General features: G+C 42.3%; 1 protein-coding gene across 1 annotated transcript; it reads right to left on the bottom strand.

Moving 5' to 3' along the window:
* tmem68 (transmembrane protein 68) lies at window positions 1–19,567 on the bottom strand. Its single transcript, XM_074688392.1, has 9 exons — window positions 19,377–19,567; window positions 16,509–16,686; window positions 14,689–14,862; window positions 13,830–13,929; window positions 11,972–12,139; window positions 10,608–10,801; window positions 9,177–9,237; window positions 6,947–7,086; window positions 1–4,103 (listed from the first exon to the last, which is right to left on the bottom strand). Exons 2-9 carry the CDS (start codon window positions 16,566–16,568, stop codon window positions 3,999–4,001), a joined length of 1,002 nt encoding a protein of 333 aa, XP_074544493.1. The 5' UTR covers window positions 16,569–16,686; window positions 19,377–19,567; the 3' UTR covers window positions 1–3,998.
* Window positions 19,568–20,939: the final 1,372 nt, after the last annotated feature.

Genomic DNA, 20,939 nt, shown 5'->3' with positions numbered 1-20,939 from the left:
TTACAGGACAAAGTGCAACATTTATGTTATATCGACAGAGTTTTCAAAATGTGCTGTGGGTCATCTGAAAACCAAAAACATAAATATGGAAAAGGCAACCAGTTCATAAAAGGAAAGCACGCTGTCAGACACAAACAGGTTTTGGTCCTACAACAGATCTGTTAGACAGAAAACATAGAGTCCAGATTTGGCAGTGATACTCTGATGACTACGAGTGCAAAATGATGTTAACTGGTGATGTTTACTCCTACTTTCTACACACAGAGACACCGATAGGCTGAATTTCAAAAACAATATTTATACATGACAAATGATTAGTTTACAACAGCAAAGATAAAGCACAGATACACAGTAACAACAGCACAGAGCTTTAAAGAGGGACTAAAAGGCTCCGTTTGGGACTGGGACCAGGCTGCCCTGCAGATCTGATGAGATGCTTTAAATATACTCAACACACCAGGGTCAGAATATGTCATTAAACCTTCCACTTCAGAGGAGGAACAGTGTTCTTCATTATACAGACTGAAGGAAACATGCTGCAGCTGGAGGTTTGAGACAACACTCAGAAAAAAGAGCAAAGACTTCAGGTTGAGGAGTCAGTTCAGCCTCAGACAGGAAGAGAGGAAAGAGCCTCTGATCTTATCCTGACCACTGGACGTGTCAACACGTAGGTACGGAGCAGCAGTCAGAAACCTGTGACTTCATCTGAGTCTAAAAGAAAGGTTAAATCTCATGTTACCTGCCTGGAGATGAAGAACATGTGAATATTAAACAAACACTGCATTTTTATGTTCCTGGTCTCAGTTTTATGAAGAGTAGGGACGTTGAATCATTTGACTCCTCCTGAACCAGCTCTGGCAAATGATTCAGAGAAGTTACTCCAAAAGGCTCATCTGGCAGATCCAAGAGGAGAGTGGAGCAATGTCCACAGTCAGTTTCATGTGACGGGATTTTGGGAAGCACTGATCCAGCGCTCAGATTACACCACATCCACCCAGGACTTCTTTAAAGCTGGTAAAAGCAGTCAGAAAACTTCTTTTTGACTGGACAGTGCTTTCAAACTCTGACAGACGTAATGTGAAAACTCAGCATCTTTTCAGTCTTTGTGATTCACTGCAGAGCTTCATCTTCTCATTCCCTAGAACTTTTGATTTTCAAACTACTTTAACACTTTGTTTCAGTTTTTCTGACATTGGGGAGGAAGTGGACATTTTGTTCTTCCAGCTGGCAGGTCAGGGCCCTGTTTGCCTGCTGCTTTCTTTTTGAATGACTTGCTGAAGCTGGGCTTGACCCTGGACAGGACAGAGCGTAGCTGGCTGGACTGACAGCAGGAGAAACAGTCATCACACGTTGGAAACCTCCACACTCACTGCCTTTACCCAGCACACTGATATGTTTGCACATTGTTTATTTGGAGCAGTCAATAGTCAGAGTCCATGGAGCCAATGACTCTGCCATAAAGGCCTGGTTTTCACTTGGAACTGGCCTCTGTGGGTCACAGGTGTAACATGGGACTGAGATCATTCTGGATCCAGGGCGTGGGAGGGTTTTATTTGGGGTAGCGAGTACTGGAGCCCTGGTTAGGGACAGGAACCTTTCACATCTGAAATGATACTGTACCATTGCCCAGTACCTGGCACTGGTATGGGTTCTCAACAGTGCCAAATTTCTGTACTTTTGTGTGTGCTTATGTGATAATAAAGATTAATTTGATTAAAAATGAAATCCCAAGGTTTTTTTAATTTGACTTAATTATTTCTCAACACATAAACTTGCAATGCTGTGTTCATGCTCATCAAGGAAAATCTCCTACTCTTCTACTCCCTCACAGTCACCATGATGTGTTTAGGGACCTTAACATAGAACTGTTTGATAATACATGAATCAGTACTGGGTACCACAGACAGAATCCAGTGGGCACCTTTAACAGTACCCAGTTCTGGCCCCATCCCTCACCCTGATGTCCCAGAAACAGACTGCTGTGGAGGACACAGGCTAAGAAAAGTCCACTTCTCCAGAGGAGACAGACCCTCTGCCCAGCAGACTGAAGGACACTGAGGACAAGCTGGAGGTGGACTGTGCAGGCTGGGAGCACACAAAGGGTTTTTGGTCAGGTGAGACCAAACAGGAGCTCAGAAGATTCAGTAACCCAGGCTTGAAAGTGATAAAAAACACAATGAAAAAAATACAGGTGTGGGTATTTTCTTGAAGTTCACTGGAGAAATAAGGACATAATATCTACAGATCTATGGAAGCCCAGAGGAGACATCAGAAAAAATAATCCTTTGATCTCTTTTCCATTTAAACTAGTTCCTCTCCAGCGTGTGGAAAGTTTGGTCATCTGTTTTAACTTCTTTTTTTTTTTGTTAAAGGGGAACTATTAGTCCTGACAGGTTTGACTGAATGTCATAAAACAAAAGGATAAAATTCTCTGACTCAGTGTTTGTTGACGTAATCTTCGTTTTGCCTCCACGGATCAAAGTGCTTTTTTTTGGTACCACACGACGTAAATAATCCTGAAAGCTTCAAGTTTCCAGGAGAGTTTGTGTGCCTCCAAACACTCTCACCAACACATAATTAAATAAATACTCTTTATCTTCCTTCTTGATAAATATTAACTTTATGTCGGTGTTGTAAATATATGAATCAGTTTATACTGCATGAAAAACTAAAACTATTTATAGAAAAGGTTTACACATAGAATTATTCATTTGTCTATTTACCAACGGATTCTCGGGGTGGGAAAAAATTGAGTTATATGTGAATCACAATTTTTTGTTCAAAACTCTTTTTCCCCAAATTAATCCTTTATTTTAATCTTTTTTTTTAAGCCTGCTTGGAAAAAAATACTGTTTTTTTCCAACGGAGGGCGAAATGTGACGATCTGGTAAAGTGATGTGAGGTCCCCTGAATAAAAGCGAAGAGTGACTCACGTGTGGCATGTTTTTTTGGGGAAAATATGGCTCCTGATATAGTCTGTAGACATCATCAGCATCAATGTTTTCACATGGTCTGCTGTTAGAAAAACGAACTACAGACCCCCAAAAAACAGAAATATTGAAGAATTGTAACTTGAATCAAACAGACAGCCTGAAAATCCTGAAAGATTTGAATGAGGAGAAAAGGGTCCCAGCCCTGACTGATTCATCCAGTCATTCACTCGTTGGTGCAAAAAACAAAAACACTTTGTTTTACCCTCTCTGGAGTTATATCAATATAATCATAGAGCATGAAACCTACTAGACCACACCTGGAAAATGGATCACCTGATATATTTTCTCATTAATCTGGTGAGTTTGTACGTAAACCGACCAATCAGCATGCACCAGAGTTTAATCTACTGTCAAACGACCGTTGAGTGATTGGTTATGGCAAAGACTGAGATGAATGTGAAAAAAGGACAGTGTGCATTTAAAGAATATCTCATTTCACTTTTTGAGATATGACATCGATCAGCCCAGCCTTCATCATCATCATCATCCTGTATCTGTAAGGAAGCCTGTTTGTGCCAGATGTCAAAAAACATCTAAAAAAGGAGACATGCCCTTTAAAAAATGAAAAAGTCTAAGTTAAGAGACACCAAGCTGAAATGATGGGGTAAAGTCAGATTTGGACTCTCTTGTTCATGCGTGCTTTTGGGGGCAAGTGATGACCACTTTCAGTTGATGCCCTGACAAAGCAAAGGATGTGCATTTCTGACTGGGATTCTCAAGATTTTGATCTTTTTTTTTAAATCAGGGAGGGTCTCTCTTTTTTTCATTCTTTTGACCTGGTGGAAACGGGCTTCCGTAGGTCTGACAATGAGCAGGTTTAAAAAAGATGAAATCATTTCAGTAACACGTTTGATCACAATGCAACACAAAGACTTCACATGCAGAGGGCCTCGGGGGTCTTGTGCAAATATCGAAACCTGTCCGGCGTCCAAACCTTGGCACACTGAAGCCGTCTGACCATCACGTCCTTTTGGTGGCTCTCTGGACAGTCTCCACCTGCTGACCTCACTGGTCTTTGTGTTTGGCGTGAAACCGCTCCATCAAGGCTCTCAGGATGCTCCCCGGGATCTGCTGGTGCTGGTCTATCAGAGACTGGACCGCCTGCTGTACCTGAGGGTCCAATGACACAGTCAATAGCCCTGTTTGTGAATGAAACATCCTTCAGAGCACCACGCCACTCCGACAGTGAGCGTGCCGACCCTCAGAGGAGGACCGCTCAGGGCAGGTGGTGATAGCAGCACGTACGACACAACAGCAGAAATTTTTTCATCAAAACGCTGTGTTACGTCACAGGAACTCTTCATTTTCTGTTCTGAATGATGCAGACCTTAAGGATTAATCTCATGACTTTATTACTCCTGCGCCCTGCAAAGCCCTTATTTCACTCAGCTACAGAGGGGTTCAGAGCTCCGATCCACATTCTGTAAAGAGAGTTTATCTAAATGGATTTGTTTCTCCCTGAAAAACTGACCACAGATACAGAGAAATAACATTTATGAGTAATCAAAGGTGTGGCTCGTTTTAGTTTTTACACATTTCAGTCTTATTTTGAATCTACAGTGTGAGCTCAGAAGAGACGACATGGGCCTGGTCTTCCCTCCATGGTTATGAGGAACAGAAGCTCTGTCTGTAATAAGATGGAGGAGCTAGCCGTGCTAACCCAGCACCAGAGGGAACACCAGAGGGCAGAGCATCATGCTATTCACAGACACGGCTAGCGGACACAAAGCCATTGGAAGGATTTCCCCGCTGTGAGAAGACAGGATGCAGGACAGAGACTGAACAGACTGCTGAAGAAGTCCAGATCAGTCCTGGTCTGCCCTCCAGACCCTTGTGATGGTGTCACCTCATCAAATCAAGAGGTTAAGTAAGAGTGAATAAAAAGGGGCACAACAATAAAAAGCTTTCTTTGTTGTGGGCATGAAATTATGGTTCCCTGTGTCTTTAAGATGAGTATGGATGTAATGGGTAAGTAATGTGACAGTTTAAAGAGGGCGAGATGTGGCGTGGGGGAAAAGTGTTTCCTCTCTGGACCATGGTGAGAGTATTTCAGTTTGTCTCTTATTTTTACCTGGTACACCATGAAATTTTTGGGTGATCAGTCTTTTTCCCTTTGAACCTTTCTTTTGCTTCCCTGTGGATTAACAAATAACCCTGCATGGGGACTTTCATGACCAGAGGAAAGCCAGTGTGCCAACAGACTTTGATCCAACTTAAAGACTCTTTGACCCAAACACTTTTGGTTGATACTGTGTTTTTGTTAGAGGGGAATTATAGCTTACTTAGAAATGATAAAAGAGCTTTTTTGAGTGGTCATGCATGTTTTATACACTTGTCATTGTGGCGTCAGGTTTTGAGTTTTTAAATGAGCCCTCGGTGTCTGACAGCCGTGTTGGTCTGCTTGGATTCTGATTGGGTGAATCTGTGGGTAGGTTAGTAGTTTTCTTATTTAACCTGAACCTTTTCCTAAATCAAATCAAAACATATCAAACTTTATCTATACATATAGCACTTTTCCAACATATTAAAATGCAACTCAAAGTACTTTACAAAAATGGATAAATCAAGGAAAAAGAAAACAATAAAAATGATTTTTTTATGCTTTCCCGTTTCTCTGCAAATTTCTCTGCAAATTTCTCTGCTGTGGGACAAATGAAGGTTGATCTCATCTTATGCTGCGTTTCCACCAAGCAGTACGGGTCGGTTGAGTACGGTTTGGGACGGTTTGGGACAGTTAAGTTTGATCCCGTTTGCGTTTCCACAGCAAACTGTGCCCTCTTGTGGTAGGCAGCGTGTAAGCTGGATGCCGGAAGCCACAGCTGGTAAACAATAGCGTGACGCCGTAGCAGCTTACCCCGCGATTAAATCCAACAAAGAAGAAAACGCGACACAGTAAACAAAGAGCATGGATGGAAGACATGCAGCATTTCGTCCTCTCTGTGATTTTCATGTAACTCTCTGTTACAAAGTGCAATCAAGCTTCGTTTCAGAGAAGTCTGTGAGCCGCCAGGAGACATGCAGCCGCTGTCGGGGTAAGTGACAATTCTTTTGACCAATCAACAGTCTGCAGTGTGTTGCTCCACCTCCCGAGAGCGGATCGGTTCAGTCTGGCACCCATACGAAAGGGTCCCAAAAAAGTGGGACAGCTCGTCTCGGTTTTAAGGGATCAGTCCCGAGATGAGTCTGTGGAAACGCCGCTAAAAGCGCACCATACCGAGACGAACCGACCCGGACTGCTTGGTGGAAACGCGGCTTTATTTTGTGGATTATGTCAAAAAGTTGGACTGTTTAAAGATCACTTATAAAACCCTCACAGTGCCTCTAAAACCCCTGCTAATGAAAGTTTGATGGAGTGCTTGACTAAAAAATAAATTAACTTATGGAAATACCTCAAAGAACAGTCAGATCTGTTTGGACCCAGTACATTTCTGAGGGGGTAGTTCCTCAAAAATGGGCAGCCTCTTGTAGCACTGACACTTGCACATTGTTAGCCCCTGCTAACCCTGCTAGTCCCACAAAGCAAACTTCATTAATGATGTTCAAGTGCAAAAACACATGTTGCTTTGTTAATTAGACCATGTCATTTTGGGTCATCTGCAAAAGTTGACTTGAGCAAAAGCTGTGAAACCCTTTTGTTGTGGCACAGGCTACTATTTTAGTTCTGGGTCAGCGACAGCTCAGAGCTGAATTTAATCACTGGCTGTAATTATTATCAGCGTTTCAGTCTCACAGGCTGGTCCCAAGACTGTCAATGTTTTGGACTATGGCAGTAAATACCAGTGAGCTCTTTACATTCTGTGTGTGTGTGTGTGTGTGTGTGTGTGTGTGTGTGTGTGTGTGTGTGTGTGTGTGTGTGTGTGTGTGTGTGTGTGTGTGTGTTTGGTTGAACTCCACGTTTTAAGTAAATGTACTCTGAGTGTTTGGAAGGCTGGCCATGGCGATTGTGTACTCACTTTCTCTGCCAGCTCTGCAGCGTTTGTGTCGGGGTCATAAGGGATGGGATCGCCGAGGAAGGTACGAAACTTCACAGGAAATCCTCCGTAAATAGGAGCTATAGGGAGACGAAATCTTTCATACACCCAGCGATAAAATCCTGGTTAGAAAAACAGAGACAGAGCCTGAGTCAGTGAAACAGGAGAAAGGATTCAGAAAAGGTGCTGGCAACAAATTCCTGTTCATGGATCAGAGTCGTGGGCTGAGTCACTGGATGGACAGACCCTGGGTCACTGTTCCCCCTCACAACATTCACAGAGCAGCCAGAGAGTGTTTACAGCTTCACTTTCTCCACATTTGGTTCTGTCACAGCCTCTTTCCAAAATGAAATAAATCCATGTCTCCCTCAGAACTTTACACACAACACCCCACTGTGACACCAAAAAGGTGTATCAAAAAGAAACTAAGACTTCACATGGACATGAGTAATCACAGCCTTTGCCATGAAGCTCCAGTTTCATCCTGTTTCCCCTGATCCTCCTTGAGATGTTCCCACAGCCTGACTGGAGTCCACCTGTGGTAAATCCAGCTGATTGGACCTGATGTGGAAAGGCACACACCTGTCTATGTAAGGTCCACAGGTGACAGAGCGCGACAGAGCAGGAACCAAGCAGGAAGCCAAAGGAGCCATCTGTCTCTAGACCTCAGAGACAGGATGGTCTCCAGGCAAAGATCGGGGGAAGGGTCCAGAAACATTTCTGCTGCTGTGAAGGTCCCAATGAGCCCAGTGGACTCCATCATCTGTGAATGAAGAGGCCAGAACTACCTGGACTCTTACTGGAGCTGGACCCCGTCTAAACTGAGCCATCAGGGGAGAAGGGCCTTAGTCAGGGAGCCAAGAACCTGATGGTCCCTCTGTCAGAGCTCCAGAAGTCTTCTGTGGAAAGAGAGGGGAACCTTCCAGAAGAACAACCATCTCTGCAGCAATCCACCAATCAGCCCTGTATGGTACAGAGGCCAGAGGAAGCCCCTCCTCAGTAAAAGGATCATGGAAGTCCACCTGGAGTCTGCCTAAAGGCCCCTGAAGGAGTCTCAGACCATGAGGAAGAAAATCCTCTGCTCTGATTGGACAAAGACTGAACTCTTTGGCGTGAACACCAGGCGTCATGTTTGGAGGAAACCAGGCTCATCACCTGGACCGTACCCTCCCTACAGTGAAGCATGGTGGAGTCCGCATCATGCTGGGGGGATGTTTTTCAGCAGCAGGACCTAAGAGACCAGTCAGGATTGAGGGGAAGATGAATACAGCGATGAACAGAGACATTCTGGATAAAATCCACAGCCAGGGGACTTAAGACCTCAGACTGGAGCCACGGTTCATCTCAGCAGGACAACGACCCGAAGACCACAGCCAACATATCAGAGGAGGGGCTTCGGGTCCTTAAGTGGTTCAGCCAGAGCCCAGACCTGAATCTGATCCAACATCTCTGGAGAGATCTGAAAGTGTCTGTGCACCGACACTCCCCATCCAACCTGACGGAGCTGAGAGGAGCTGCACAGAGGAGTGGGTCAAACTGCCCAAAGAGAGGTGAGCCAAGCCGGAGGCATTATACTCCAAAAGACTCGAGGCGGTCATTTCTGATAAAGGTGCATCAAAAAAGTTCTGAGCTTATAATGTGAATACTTTCAGACATGTAATGTCTTAGGTTTTTTTAAAATACATTTACAAAACAAATTAGAAAACAACAACTTTTTCTCATGATATCATTATGAGATGCTGTGTTAAGTAGTTCAGGAAAAAAAAGATCGTATTCCATTTTGGAATGAGGCTTCAGCTAAAGCATGGAAGAGGTGCAGCACTGTGAACATTTTCTGGATGATCTGTGTATAAAGAAACAGCGCTGTTGTCTTTGTGTGTGTGTGTGTGTGTGTGTGTGTGTGTGTGTGTGTGTGTGTGTGTGTGTGTGTGTGTGTTTGTGTGTGTGTGTTTGTGTGTTTGTGTGTTTGTGTGTGTGTGTGTGTTTGTGTGTGTGTGTTTGTGTGTTTGTGTGTGTGTGTGTGTGTGTGTGTGTGTGTGTGTGTGTTTGTTTGTGTGTGTGTGTGTGTGTGTGTGTTTGTGTGTGTGTGTGTGTGTGTTTGTGTGTGTGTGTGTGTGTGTGTGTGTTTGTGTTTGTGTGTGTGTGTGTGTGTGTGTGTGTGTGTGTGTGTGTGTGTGTGTGTGTGTGTGTGTGTGTGTGTGTGTCTCCTTACTCAGGGTTCCCAGAGATCTGAAACCTTCTCGTACATTCTGTGTAAACATTGGAATTACTGGCTGAAAAAAGGATGAAGAAAGGAGAAAACGTTAAATGTGCTGGCTTTCAGCGTGTACAAGTCCAACAGTTAAAGATTCAGACAGTGAAATTAACCTTCATTAGTTTACCGAAGGACAGAAGCATCAGCCATTCTTTCAGTAAAACTTGGACTGCAGGTAACTGGACCCTGACTCTAACCCAACCAAAACTCCTAACCCTGCAGGAGAATGTCAGTGAAAACTTTCAAAGGAAGGGTTCTCACATGTTGTTGAGAGTAACTGAGGAGGGAGTGAGGAAGAGGAAGAAAGTTTCAAAGACAAAAGAAAGAAGCCCTGATCTCAGGGCATGGACTGTGACTGGGCTCTGAGTGGCAGAGGTCAACAGAGATCAACAGAGGTCAACAGAGGTCAACAGAGGTCAACAGAGGTCAACAGAGGTAAAAAGAGGTCAACAGAGGTCAACATAGGTCAACAGAGGTAAACAGAGGTCAACAGAGGTAAAAAGAGGTCAACAGAGGTCAACATAGGTCAACAGAGGTAAACAGAGGTCAACAGAGGTAAACAGAGGTCAACAGAGGTAAACAGAGGTAAACAGATGTCAACAGAGGTCAACAGAGGTAAACAGAGGTCAACAGAGGTAAACAGAGGTAAAAAGAGGTCGACAGGTTAAAAGAGGTTGACAGAGGTAAACAGAGGTAAACAGAGGTAAACAGAGGTAAAAAGAGGTCAACAGAGGTAAACAGAGGTCAACAGAGGTAAAAAGAGGTCAACAGAGGTAAACAGAGGTCAACAGAGGTCAACAGAGGTAAACAGAGGTCAACAGAGGTCAACAGAGGTAAAAAGAGGTCGACAGGTTAAAAGAGGTTGACAGAGGTAAACAGAGGTAAACAGAGGTAAACAGAGGTAAAAAGAGGTCGACAGAGGTCAACAGAGGTCAAAAGAGGTCAACAGAGGTAAACAGAGGTAAACAGAGGTCGACACAGGTAAACAGAGGTAAAAAGAGGTCGACAGAGGTAAACAGAGGTTTTCCTCTTCAGCCTCCTGCTCTTTGTCTATCAAAGCATTTTGATGTTTGTTTCTGAGGCACCTTATCAATAAAGTTATTAGTAATATTAATGTTTCTACATTCCCTCATCAACATGAACAGATTTTCTTCTGATTAATGAGAAACATGAAAACAAAGATGGCTAACTACATTTGAATGGACATCGAGCATATCATGCTCTACAGTAGAGTAAGAAACAAACACTGGGAAAGAAAGACTCAATAAAGTATTCATTTCTAACATTTCTTATCTACAACTGTAGATTTTTCCTAGTACAGCGTAATCCCATGATGAAATATGTGAAGTGGACAATGAGTCTGAGCAGACTTTAATAACAGAGACGTACCACTTGGGAGTCTATGGCGACCTGTGCAAAGCCTCTCCGCTGGCCCCACAGAAGAGGGTAGGTCTCATCACTGAAGAGAGCCTCCCGCACTCCTCCTGGAGAGATGCCCAGCAGGTGGCCGTTCCTCAGGGCCTTCACACACTCCTCCTGAGGGCCGTGGATTACACTGAACACCTCCAACAGTAACTTGAAACCTGGAGCAGAGGGAAGTGGGGGAGGGGAAGGTTCAGCAGCTTTTAAAGAGAGACAAGTCCCCGGCACCAAGCTGCGTCTCAACAAGCAGAAACTCACACACCCAGCTCTTTTCACTCTTGTCTATGAGGCTCTTTAAGCCTCCAATCCTTTGTGAGGATTACCCATTTGACTTTGACTGCAGTGACACTTGTGGCTGGAATTGGTAGAGTTTTATCTAGGTCAAAAACTCCATTTCCCATGAGTGCTAGCACTCACTGTCGTGAGGACAAGGTGTGTTTGTTTTGGAGAGCAGCTCTTTTTTTAACTCTACTTTTCTTTGGTCAAGACAACTTTTCCCAGGATGCAAAGCAACGAGGAAGGTATTTATTTGTTGTTACGTAGCGCTGTTGTTTGAAAGGTGACAACAGTAAAACTTAGTGAACTCAGTTTGTAGTTCAGTGTCCAAAAGGTGAGCAGACCGATAAGTGTCACAAACAGTTCAACCCGTGTTTTAGCTGGTGCTCTATCTCTCTCCTGTTTCTCTTTCTTCTGCTCCTCACTCCTGTCTGACAGTTAGGCTCCAGTGTCCACCATCACTACAAAATTAATCACAGAAATCGTTTTCATCAGAGACAATCACAGATCTCTCTTCTCTCTGCTAAACTTTGCTGGCGTAGTGTTGTCACTGGGTCTCTAGGGCTTCATGCTGTGAATGGGTTTGCTTTCCCTCAGGAATAATCTGACCTAACCACAGATAGTGAGAAACAGCATTCAGAAGTCACACATTTTAGCACTAATAATCTTATTTTAAATCACAGATTATGACCAGGCATATCTGAGAAAGTAAGACTATTTCAAGGTCATTTAGAAAGTCTTCGCAGGGCCTAAAAGCACGTCCTGAAAGAAATGAACTGATTGAAAGCAGAACTCAGAGATTATTCATGATTTTAAAAAAAATTGTATTGCTTGAGAACTCTTCAGGAACAGAATTACACCACGACGACACTGTGAACAGCACTGACACTGCTCAGTCCGAGACCAGGTCTTATTTTTAAGAAGAAAAAAAATTACAGATACATTTCCATACATAATAATGGAAAAAGGTGAAAGGTTATCTGTTGTGTATGTTTTAGATGAGGTCTGTGTGTTTGTGTGTGTGTGTGAGTGTGTGTGTGTGTCTGAGATAGTACCTGGGATCTTGAAGAGGAAGTGGTCCGCTACAGAGTGACAGGTCCGCCCCTTCTGGATGATGACATTAGCCAGGAAGTAATAGTAGTCTATTGGAATGGCTCCGTGATAGTAGACGATCAGCGCTGGTCCTTTTTCTGGGATCTTCTCCATCCCATGGATCTCGTAGCCTGTGGGGAGAGGAGGAGGAGGACAAACGTGTGTCCATCCAACACGGCTTCTCTGTCTCATCTTTTTCTCTTACATCAGTACAAAGTTACGTTTACATTTCTGGTTTATTTTCCAACAACCTTTGTCTCATGTGGCGGTGTGAGAGCAGAACACACACTCATCTTTTTCAGCTCTGCAGCAGATTTGTGTCTCAGGAGAAAAACTCCAGCAGATGAGCTGCTAACGTGCCATGTGATGTGTGTATGAAAAGCTCATGTCAGTGTTGGACTGGGTTTTCTGTGTTGGCAGCACTCTTTCATTTCTGTCTGTGCTGTACGGTAAACCCTTTTAACATTTGAGGTACTAACAGTTAGCAGCTGTAGATATCAATAATTGGTTTTAGACGAGTTAGAATCCCAAGCCGACATATCCACAATGTAATTTTCACCAGTGACAATTCTAATTAAAGATTTCTACGATTCATTTTTCACCAGTGGGAAAGGTCATCGAATAAATCTGTAACTTCTTTACATAAAATCAACTTGTGCCATTGACTTCTGTTCAAAGTGAATTACAGATTTGTTTCCAAGCTCTAATTCAAAGTCGACATATCCATGATGACATTTTGACATGTGGCCATTCTAATTCATGATATCTACAACTCAAGTCTCACTGATTAAATATTCATTCTTGATATTAACAAGTCTTTTCTCACTACTGACAAAGTTCATTTATGATACCTACAACTGTTCTGACGTTACAGATATCATACACCAATTCTAGATATCTGAAATGTGGCTAGCTGAAATTACATTCATGATGTCTTGACCTTGAATAATTACATGTAGGAATGTAATTACAGGTTTCTGGAATTGAGTTTTTACATTTCACAGTTGTATTAGAGATATCTATGGTTTTCTTTTTAACTTGTTAAAACTGAATTGTTATTGTAATTTTGACATGTAGAAATATTTTTCTAACATTTAAAAATGTTTTTACAGATATCTTGAATTAACATTTAATGTTGACATTGTTGTTGTCATTTTGGTTAATTATCTTGTAAATGAGTCCTTTAAACTTTCTGTAAACGTAATAATCTGAAGGATCTCTGTCATTCACCTGCTCACTCTGTTGTGTATCATAGCTAACCAAATCCACCAGATCCCCTTCTTTATGAAGTTTATATTTTGACTACTTATTATTCATTACCAACACCAACAAAGTTACTGCAGTAGTTATTTCATTCCTTATTTCATAGGAAACATGAACATATCATTAAGAGAGTGAAAGCTGACATGGTGTGTCAGAACTATTTCAGTTTTAAAACTGTTCTCACAAGTTAACAGAGAAACTTACAAGTGTGTGTAAGCATCAGTTGCTAAGCTTATTTTGACAAACACATGTTCCTTTACGTAAAACTGTATGTTCTGAACGATGGTGCGTAAAGCTTTAGTGTGGAAGATGCTGTAAGAACGAGTAGAGAGCACACAGCAGAGAGCACACAGCAGACACCAGAACAGCAGCCCTGATGATCACTGACAGGAACGCTGTGCTTCAATAAACTAACTTTCCCACTCTCTTCTTTCCTGTAGCTCTGGTTTTATAAATGTTTTAAGGAGAAGAGGCATTAGACAGCAGCTATGAGAAGCTCCCTGACTACACAGAATAAAGGAGGCAATTCTCCAATCAATGAAGCCCACAGCGTGTTACCATGCCAGATGGCTCCGTGTCCATCCCACAGAGTAGCCAGGGTGTTCCTGGCTCCATCCCACAGGTTGTTGCAGTAAGCTTCCCTCAGCTGGTTCTTCCTCTGTTTGGGAAAAAATAATCAGGACAGATAAGATTTGGAGTGGTGATACACTTCCTCCATCAAACTGCCTGTTAAGATTTAACTCGCTTCATTCCAACATATCAAGGATACTTTCAAGGAATTTAAACTATAAACTAAATTAGCATATCTTTATTTATTGTATTTGTCATTTTGTTGGCACTATTCACTGCCTGTTTTGTTCCTATTTTGGTAAATTTTCTCTTTGTGGGACGAACTGAACATCAACCTTTGAGTCATGAGACAGCCTGCTTCACCGCCACGTCCCAGCCCCTCCTTACACTGGTATGCAGTGGTGTATTAACAAAAACAGGGTTAAGAGACTAAACTAAGGCAAAAAGAGAGAAAAAAGAAAATCTGAAAATACTTCTTTAAAATAGATTTTTCTGTTAACAGAAAAAGAAAATGTCTCCAAAGTTGTTGCCAACAGATATACCTAAAAGAACAAGTCATCTTTAAAGAGGCCACAGATTTCTGAAAACTAGTCAGGCTGACACAAGTTCATCATTGAGAGAAACAAATAAAGAGCACACTTCATTTGAACATAATGTGTAATCAGACTACAAACCCACATGACGGATATCATGTCTGATGAAATCTGTTTCTCAGAGGGTATTGAGAAAAAGACAACTAAGAGCTTAAACACGAGACCTGTGACGCCTGACTGAGGACTGTGCCGTTGCTCTGACGTTAACTATTTGTGGAATGTGGTTCAGTGATCTCGTGGAGCAGCTGCTTTACCTTATACACATGAAGGAAGAGTATGGAGAGGTACAGAAGAATGACGATGACGAAGGGCAGGATGAAGACGATGACCAAAGGAGTGAATACCCAAAGCAGGTACTCCAAAACACTCAGATAGTCCTCCACCTGACCCAGGCCAGCCCAGTCTTCCAGCGCGTTGAACACACACACCTGTGGAGCATTCAGACAAGTAGATACTGATGCTGCTGCAGTCTGTTACGGACAGAAACTCGTCGTCTCTTCAGGGAATTTGGTGAAATCTTAAATACGTTGCTCACTTTTTAAAGGAATGAGGGTAACAGGAGTTAAAGAGGTGTGTGAACCTCGTTGCTAAAACACAGACTGTTGTTTAAAGATGTTCAGGAACGCTACAAATATATAAATTCCCTTACCACGCTCCCTGATGTTTTACTCTATCAAACAGCATGCACAGTGATTAATCTCTGTAGTAGTTTCTGACACATTTATCACACTGAGATATAAAACAAAGGCTGCAGACAGAAACCAGCCCACAGTAAACCACAGATGAGAGACTAACAGCTCATTGTCTGACCTGTCTTACCTTCTTCTTAAAGGGTTGATGCACTCTAAACTGCCAGCCAGTCGATCACATGACTGACACAAAAAGACAACCATTCACTCTCCCATTCAAACCCTTTTCAGGAGTGCCAACTGAGCTCTGCCAAGCAGTATTTAATTAAACTAGGAAACAGTGAGCTTGATGTTCATTAATGACCCCAACCCTAACCCTCCTTTTTTAATAGATTTTTGCTCTGTGCTCGTCCCTCTGTGTGTTTGCTTATGTGTTTATAAATGCATCAGGGTGGGACTCTGCTGTACGCCACACAGAGAGCAGGGGGGATATGTGAGCACAGTAATGACGTCCCTTCATGTAAATATGATAGATAACAAAAATAACATGAGGCTATTTAGTCTGTCAATAAAAGAACCAGGAAACTACCTGAGCTTTAAGAGGCCATGCATTGCTGCTTTGAGTTCACCTCCATTTCCAGTTCTGAATGAGGAAACGCCAACATAACAGCAGAGGACTCACCCAGCAGCTTTCCTTATAAAAATGACTGGAATCTTTGCTTACGGTAGCCCGGCCCCTGGCCCCCGGCCCCCGGCCCCCGGCCCCCGGCCCCCGGCCCCCGGCCCCCGGCCCCCGGCCCCCGGCCCCTGACGTAGTCGATGCCTTGCTCTGGCCCAGCTAAGTGTTTGTGCCTGCCAAGTACCAGTTTTGGGCCAGGGCTTTGTCAGTGGAAACACTAAGAGCCAGGGCTGAGTCAGGCACTGGCCTGGAACTAGCACCAGGACCAGGACCAGGACCAGGACCAGGACCAGGACCAGGACCAGGACCAGGACCAGGACCAGGACCAGGACCAGGACCAGCTCAGTGGAAAGGGGAAATAGGTGGTACAGGTCTAGACATGGGAGATTTTTCCAGTCTTCTCCTGACCTGAAAACTACGAAAGCCAAGTTGCCTGCTCTCATACACGGTATAAGGGACCCTGAGCGGATCAGTTTTTCCTCCTTACAGTTGGTAACAAAAGATCAATATGATAACTGATAAATCCATCTTAATAAATCTAAAATGAATAACTGTTGCACATTAAACACGTTTTTGCTCTTCTGTATACTCTCTTTATGTAACAGTCTCCTTTGTAAGACAGTGGTGTTGATTTTAGGTTAAGTGTCTCACTAACACTTCAACATGATCTACCCATCCCTTCGGTAAACAGCGCTCAGAGAACACACTGTTAACATGAAAAAAGTGTGGTTGACAAATAGTTGTTGTCTGAGGATAAGCTGCATACCAAGAAGGACAGGGTGTCCTCTGCTCCAGTCAGACAGGACTGATTTCCGCTGTGTGACATCCTGCTCTGCCGTCAGTCACAGAGGGGGCGGGTCAACCATCCAACCAGCCGAAGCCAGGATCAGTCAGACAGGAAGAATCACGTCGATGGAGAGCATCAACCATCCCTGGAATTCAAACTAACACAAAGACAGACTGGTTAACTTTGCCAAAGACAATCAGTCATACATGGAGATTATCATAGTGCCTATCATGAATATTCACTCCCCTTGAATGTTTCCCCTTTTATTGTTTTCATAAATCAACAATTTTCAATAAAATGTGGCTTTTTTCAAAAGAACATTGATTGGGGAAAACGTTTTAATGTCAAAGTGAGAGCAGACTGTTTAGAGTAATGTCAGTAAAACAAAAATATAATGAAAAATAAGATTTTTTTATAAATACTGACCCCCTTCAAGTCAGTAGGTGTACCTTTCACAGCACCAAGTCTCAACCAGTCTTGCACATCGGCACACTGCAAATTTTCTCCATTCTTTTCTGCAAAACTGCTCATGCTTTGTCAGGTTGCTTGGGTATCGGGCGTGAACAGCCCTTTTCAAGTCCAGCCACAAATTCTCTATGGGACTGAGGTCTGGGGCTCTGACCTGGCCACCCTGAGCATTTAACGGATGCTTTTTGAACCATTCCTGTGTACTTTTTGCTGTATGCTTCAGATCATTGTCTTACTGGAGAATAAATCTCTCCCCAGGCCGTAGTTTTCTTGCAGACTAAATGCTCTCTTGTTGACTGTCCCTCTGGATTTCAGTGTATTTGGAAACGTTCATTCTGCCCTCTTCCTTTACAACTAGGGGTGCACCCATCACATTTTTCTGACTGCTCACCACTCACCCATCTTTAAAAAGCCTGACCTGCCAATAGCAATTTGGTCCGATACCGATTTTTATTTTCTATTTTTTATAACTGGAGGCATATACCTTCAATGTTCCAATCTTATTTTATTGAAAATCATTGAACAATACCTGTGAAACAATAAAATCTTTGTGTTTTCACTCAAAAAAAATAAAGTGTTCTGAGTTTTGGGTCTCAGAGCAAAAGCAACAACGGCAGGCTGTCAGACCTCCCTGAAGGTATATAAGATCAGTTTCATATGTAAGGATGGGCCAATCACTGATCTCTGATCACTGATCCCCCAACATTAAGAATGTTAATGTTTGAGACTTGTTTGACAAGTCTCAAACATTAAGAAAATCGGCCAGCCGATCGATCGATGCATGTCTACTTACAAGCCTTCCAGAGCCGGCTGCTGAGAAACATCCCCACAGCATGATGCTTCACTGTGGGGATAGGGTGTTTTTGGTGCCGTGCAGTGTTTGGTCTCCACCAAACATAACATTTTCTCTGATGGCCAGAAAGCTCAGCTGGTCTCATCAGACCAGAGGCCCTCCTTCTACTCCACCATGGAGTCTTCCTCATGCCTTTTGGTGAAATCTAGTCTAGAGGATCTATTCTAAAATGAACTGTCCATAGTCACTTTCTCATTGCCACTTCCATCACACTTTGAGCTTATGAGATAAGTGTCGCTCATCTCCGCAGCTGACGTTTGTAATGCTGCTTCAGAGTAGGCGCAGAGGTCTTCTCTGTCTAGTCTTCTCTTGCACAGTCCCTCAGTTTATGGGGAGAGCTAACTCATGTGAACTGAGTTCACTGAACTCTGGGGGATGTTCAATGCCCTGGAAATTGTTTGCACCCATCCCTGACCTGTACTTTTCAATAACCCTTTCCCTGAGCTGCTTGGAGCTTCATGGTGTAACAGTGGCCAGTCTCTGAGCCCTCCAGACACAGGTGTTTTATACCTCAATCACTAATTATACACCCACACCACTCAGGTGGTCTTCATTTAGCTAACTGTGAGGCTACTGGCATCACTTGGATGGACCTCTATTAAATTAGATCCCCATTAAATTTAGAAAGGGGGTGTATACAAACATCTTTTTTCATTATATATGTTTGTTTTATTGACATTACTTTGTAGAAATCTGTTTTCACTCTGACGTTAAAGAGTTTTATACAATAATTTTTGTGTGGAAACAGAAATAAAATTCTATTGATGAAAGCAATGAAAGCAATGAATGGGTAAATCATCCAAGAGGCACTGTATCACTCAAATACCTTTAACATGACAAAGACAATGCAGTTTAATGCAGTTCAGAGTTTGAAATGTAGGTGATGCACAGAGTGTTTGGTGCTCCTGTCTTGTCTGGCTGTGTTTTCACTGGTGGGGTTTAACTCAATTCACAGCATTTAGTTTCCCAAAACACACTGTGAATGGACACACACTGAGATAAGAGGAGGTATATATATCTACACACACACACATATATATATATATATATATATATATATATATATATATATATATATATATATATATATATATATATATATATATATATATGTATGTATATATATACATATATGTATGTATACGTATTAAAGCTGCGCGCTATCTGCACACATCAAACCGTACAGACACGGTGTTAAAACAGGAAAAGCAGTGGGTACATGGTGCTACAGTCACAGCGCTCAGCCCACTGTGTCGTGACACGACAGCTCATTTACACAGTGTTACAACAACAGCCAGCTCCAGTGCCTGGATAAAAGAGCATCACATCATAGCTTTGTGTAAATAAATAAGGGAATGAATAAATATATTCACCGCGACAAGACAAGACTGATGTTGACTGAAGTAATCTGAGGAACTTTCACATCTAATTTCTGACAGTCGTCAACAAACCTCCTGTCTTTATGTCTACATCTTAAGTCATCGGTCACCTTCGGTTACAGCACATAAACGATCATAAAACGTTACCTGAGACGGTTCCTGTGTGAACACATCCACCCAGACACGCTGCTCCAACCTACGGTTTAATGGAGCCCCTCCATCCTCACACAGACTCAATAATATACACCAGATACACCAAACAACCACAGACTGTGAAATATACACTGTTTACACCCGCTACACTCACTACGGAACGCTCTGTTGGTGACACAACACGGTGCGAGGGGATTCATGTCCCTGGAAACCAGAGTAGCCTTAGATCAGTTCCAGTCAGGGACTTCTTCTGTTCTTCTTTTGATTTCAGGCAGACACACTCAGACAGTGCACAGTGCTGGCGCCCTCTGGTCATAACTGGGAACGATTTTCACATCTCAAACGATTCCAAAGCCCCGTTAAATGGAAGAGTCTTCAAGAAGCTTTTTTTTTTCTTTCTTTTTTTTTTTTACCGCCATGGACGCCCGCTTCTGGTAGGTAAAAAAATGAGATACTTGACCCAGTGGAATCTAAAAAACGGAAAAAAAAATGCCCCGAGATAAGATCAAATAAATAAAAAAAAATAAATAAATAAAAAAGAAAGAAAGAAAGAAAGAAAGAAAGAAAGAAAGAAAGAAAGAAAGAAAGAAAGAAAGAAAACTAGACATACAAAATCCTGCACCAAAAATATAAATAAAAATTAAAAAGAGAAGAACATTGTTGACGACCCAAAGGAAAAAAAAGATAAATAAATATTTCAAATTAAAGGCATGCCCTGAAACAAAAAGTAATAATAAAGTAGGAAGACTTGCCCTAAAAAATAGATGTTGTTTGAGGAGAAAACTATGAACCACTACTACCTAACTATTAAATTATTTAACAAAAACTTCAGACATCTCTCCTACATGAGACTAATGGTTAGCAAAATCCTGTTGTTTCTCAAAGACAGATTCAAATAACAATTCAGAAATTAACTAAGTAAATTACAAGAAAGGAGAAGATGCCAAATGTACAGTTGGCTGACTGTTTTTATGTTTCTGATTAGTTACTGGGTTAATACATTTATTTAATAGAAATGAGATGGATGAAGAATCTGATAATGAAACTTGAAGAAAATATGATAAATCTGGGAATAATGAGATATTTTTGTGAGATTTTGAAACACAATAGATGGCTGGTATTGTTTTAATACAGTGGTGGCCAAAGAGAACACTCGGCGTATTAAAGAGACTTAAGTTGTTTTTGATTAAATGGCCATTAAATACCAGAAAAAAAAATGAAACATCTGCAAAGTCATCATTGTGCTCCATAGTCAACAGAATAGAGCCATCATCAGGACGTTTCCGTTATCAAAGGGAACATTTGAAGTAACAGACTGGCCCTCTGAGGTCTGAACCTCCACTGATCAGGCACATTTGGGTGAGTTGTAAAACAAAGTGGACAGACCTATAGAACACTCAAAGGAAAGCTTTACATTAGTGTCCAAGTTCTCAGAAAATGTGCTGACACTGTGTCTACACAGTGACAACATGTGAGACAGTGAGACATGCTGCTGTCAACTGCTGCAAAAGGTGAAAAATATTAAAGTTAAATGAAAATAAAAACAGAAGGACTAAC

Source organism: Halichoeres trimaculatus, unplaced genomic scaffold (genome assembly GCF_033239565.1).
Source record: "Halichoeres trimaculatus isolate MK-OKI-2021-1 unplaced genomic scaffold, fHalTri1.1 fHalTri1_scaffold_15, whole genome shotgun sequence".
Lineage (NCBI taxonomy): Eukaryota > Metazoa > Chordata > Actinopteri > Labriformes > Labridae > Halichoeres > Halichoeres trimaculatus.
Note: the sequence above shows the minus strand (reverse complement) of the source record. Positions and strands in the feature narration are given on the sequence as shown.

What these genes read in the sequence shown, in the direction of transcription:
- tmem68 (XM_074688392.1), bottom strand. Translation starts at nt 16,568, where the DNA reads ATGTCACACAGCGGAAATCAGTCCTGTCTGACTGGAGCAGAGGACACC. An exon ending in TCTTCCTTCATGTGTATAAG is followed by an intron (nt 13,930 to 14,688) that starts GTAAAGCAGCTG and finishes TTTCCCAAACAG; the next exon opens with AGGAAGAACCAGCTGAGGGA. An exon ending in TCGCCATAGACTCCCAAGTG is followed by an intron (nt 9,238 to 10,607) that starts GTACGTCTCTGT and finishes TCCTTTTTTCAG; the next exon opens with CCAGTAATTCCAATGTTTAC.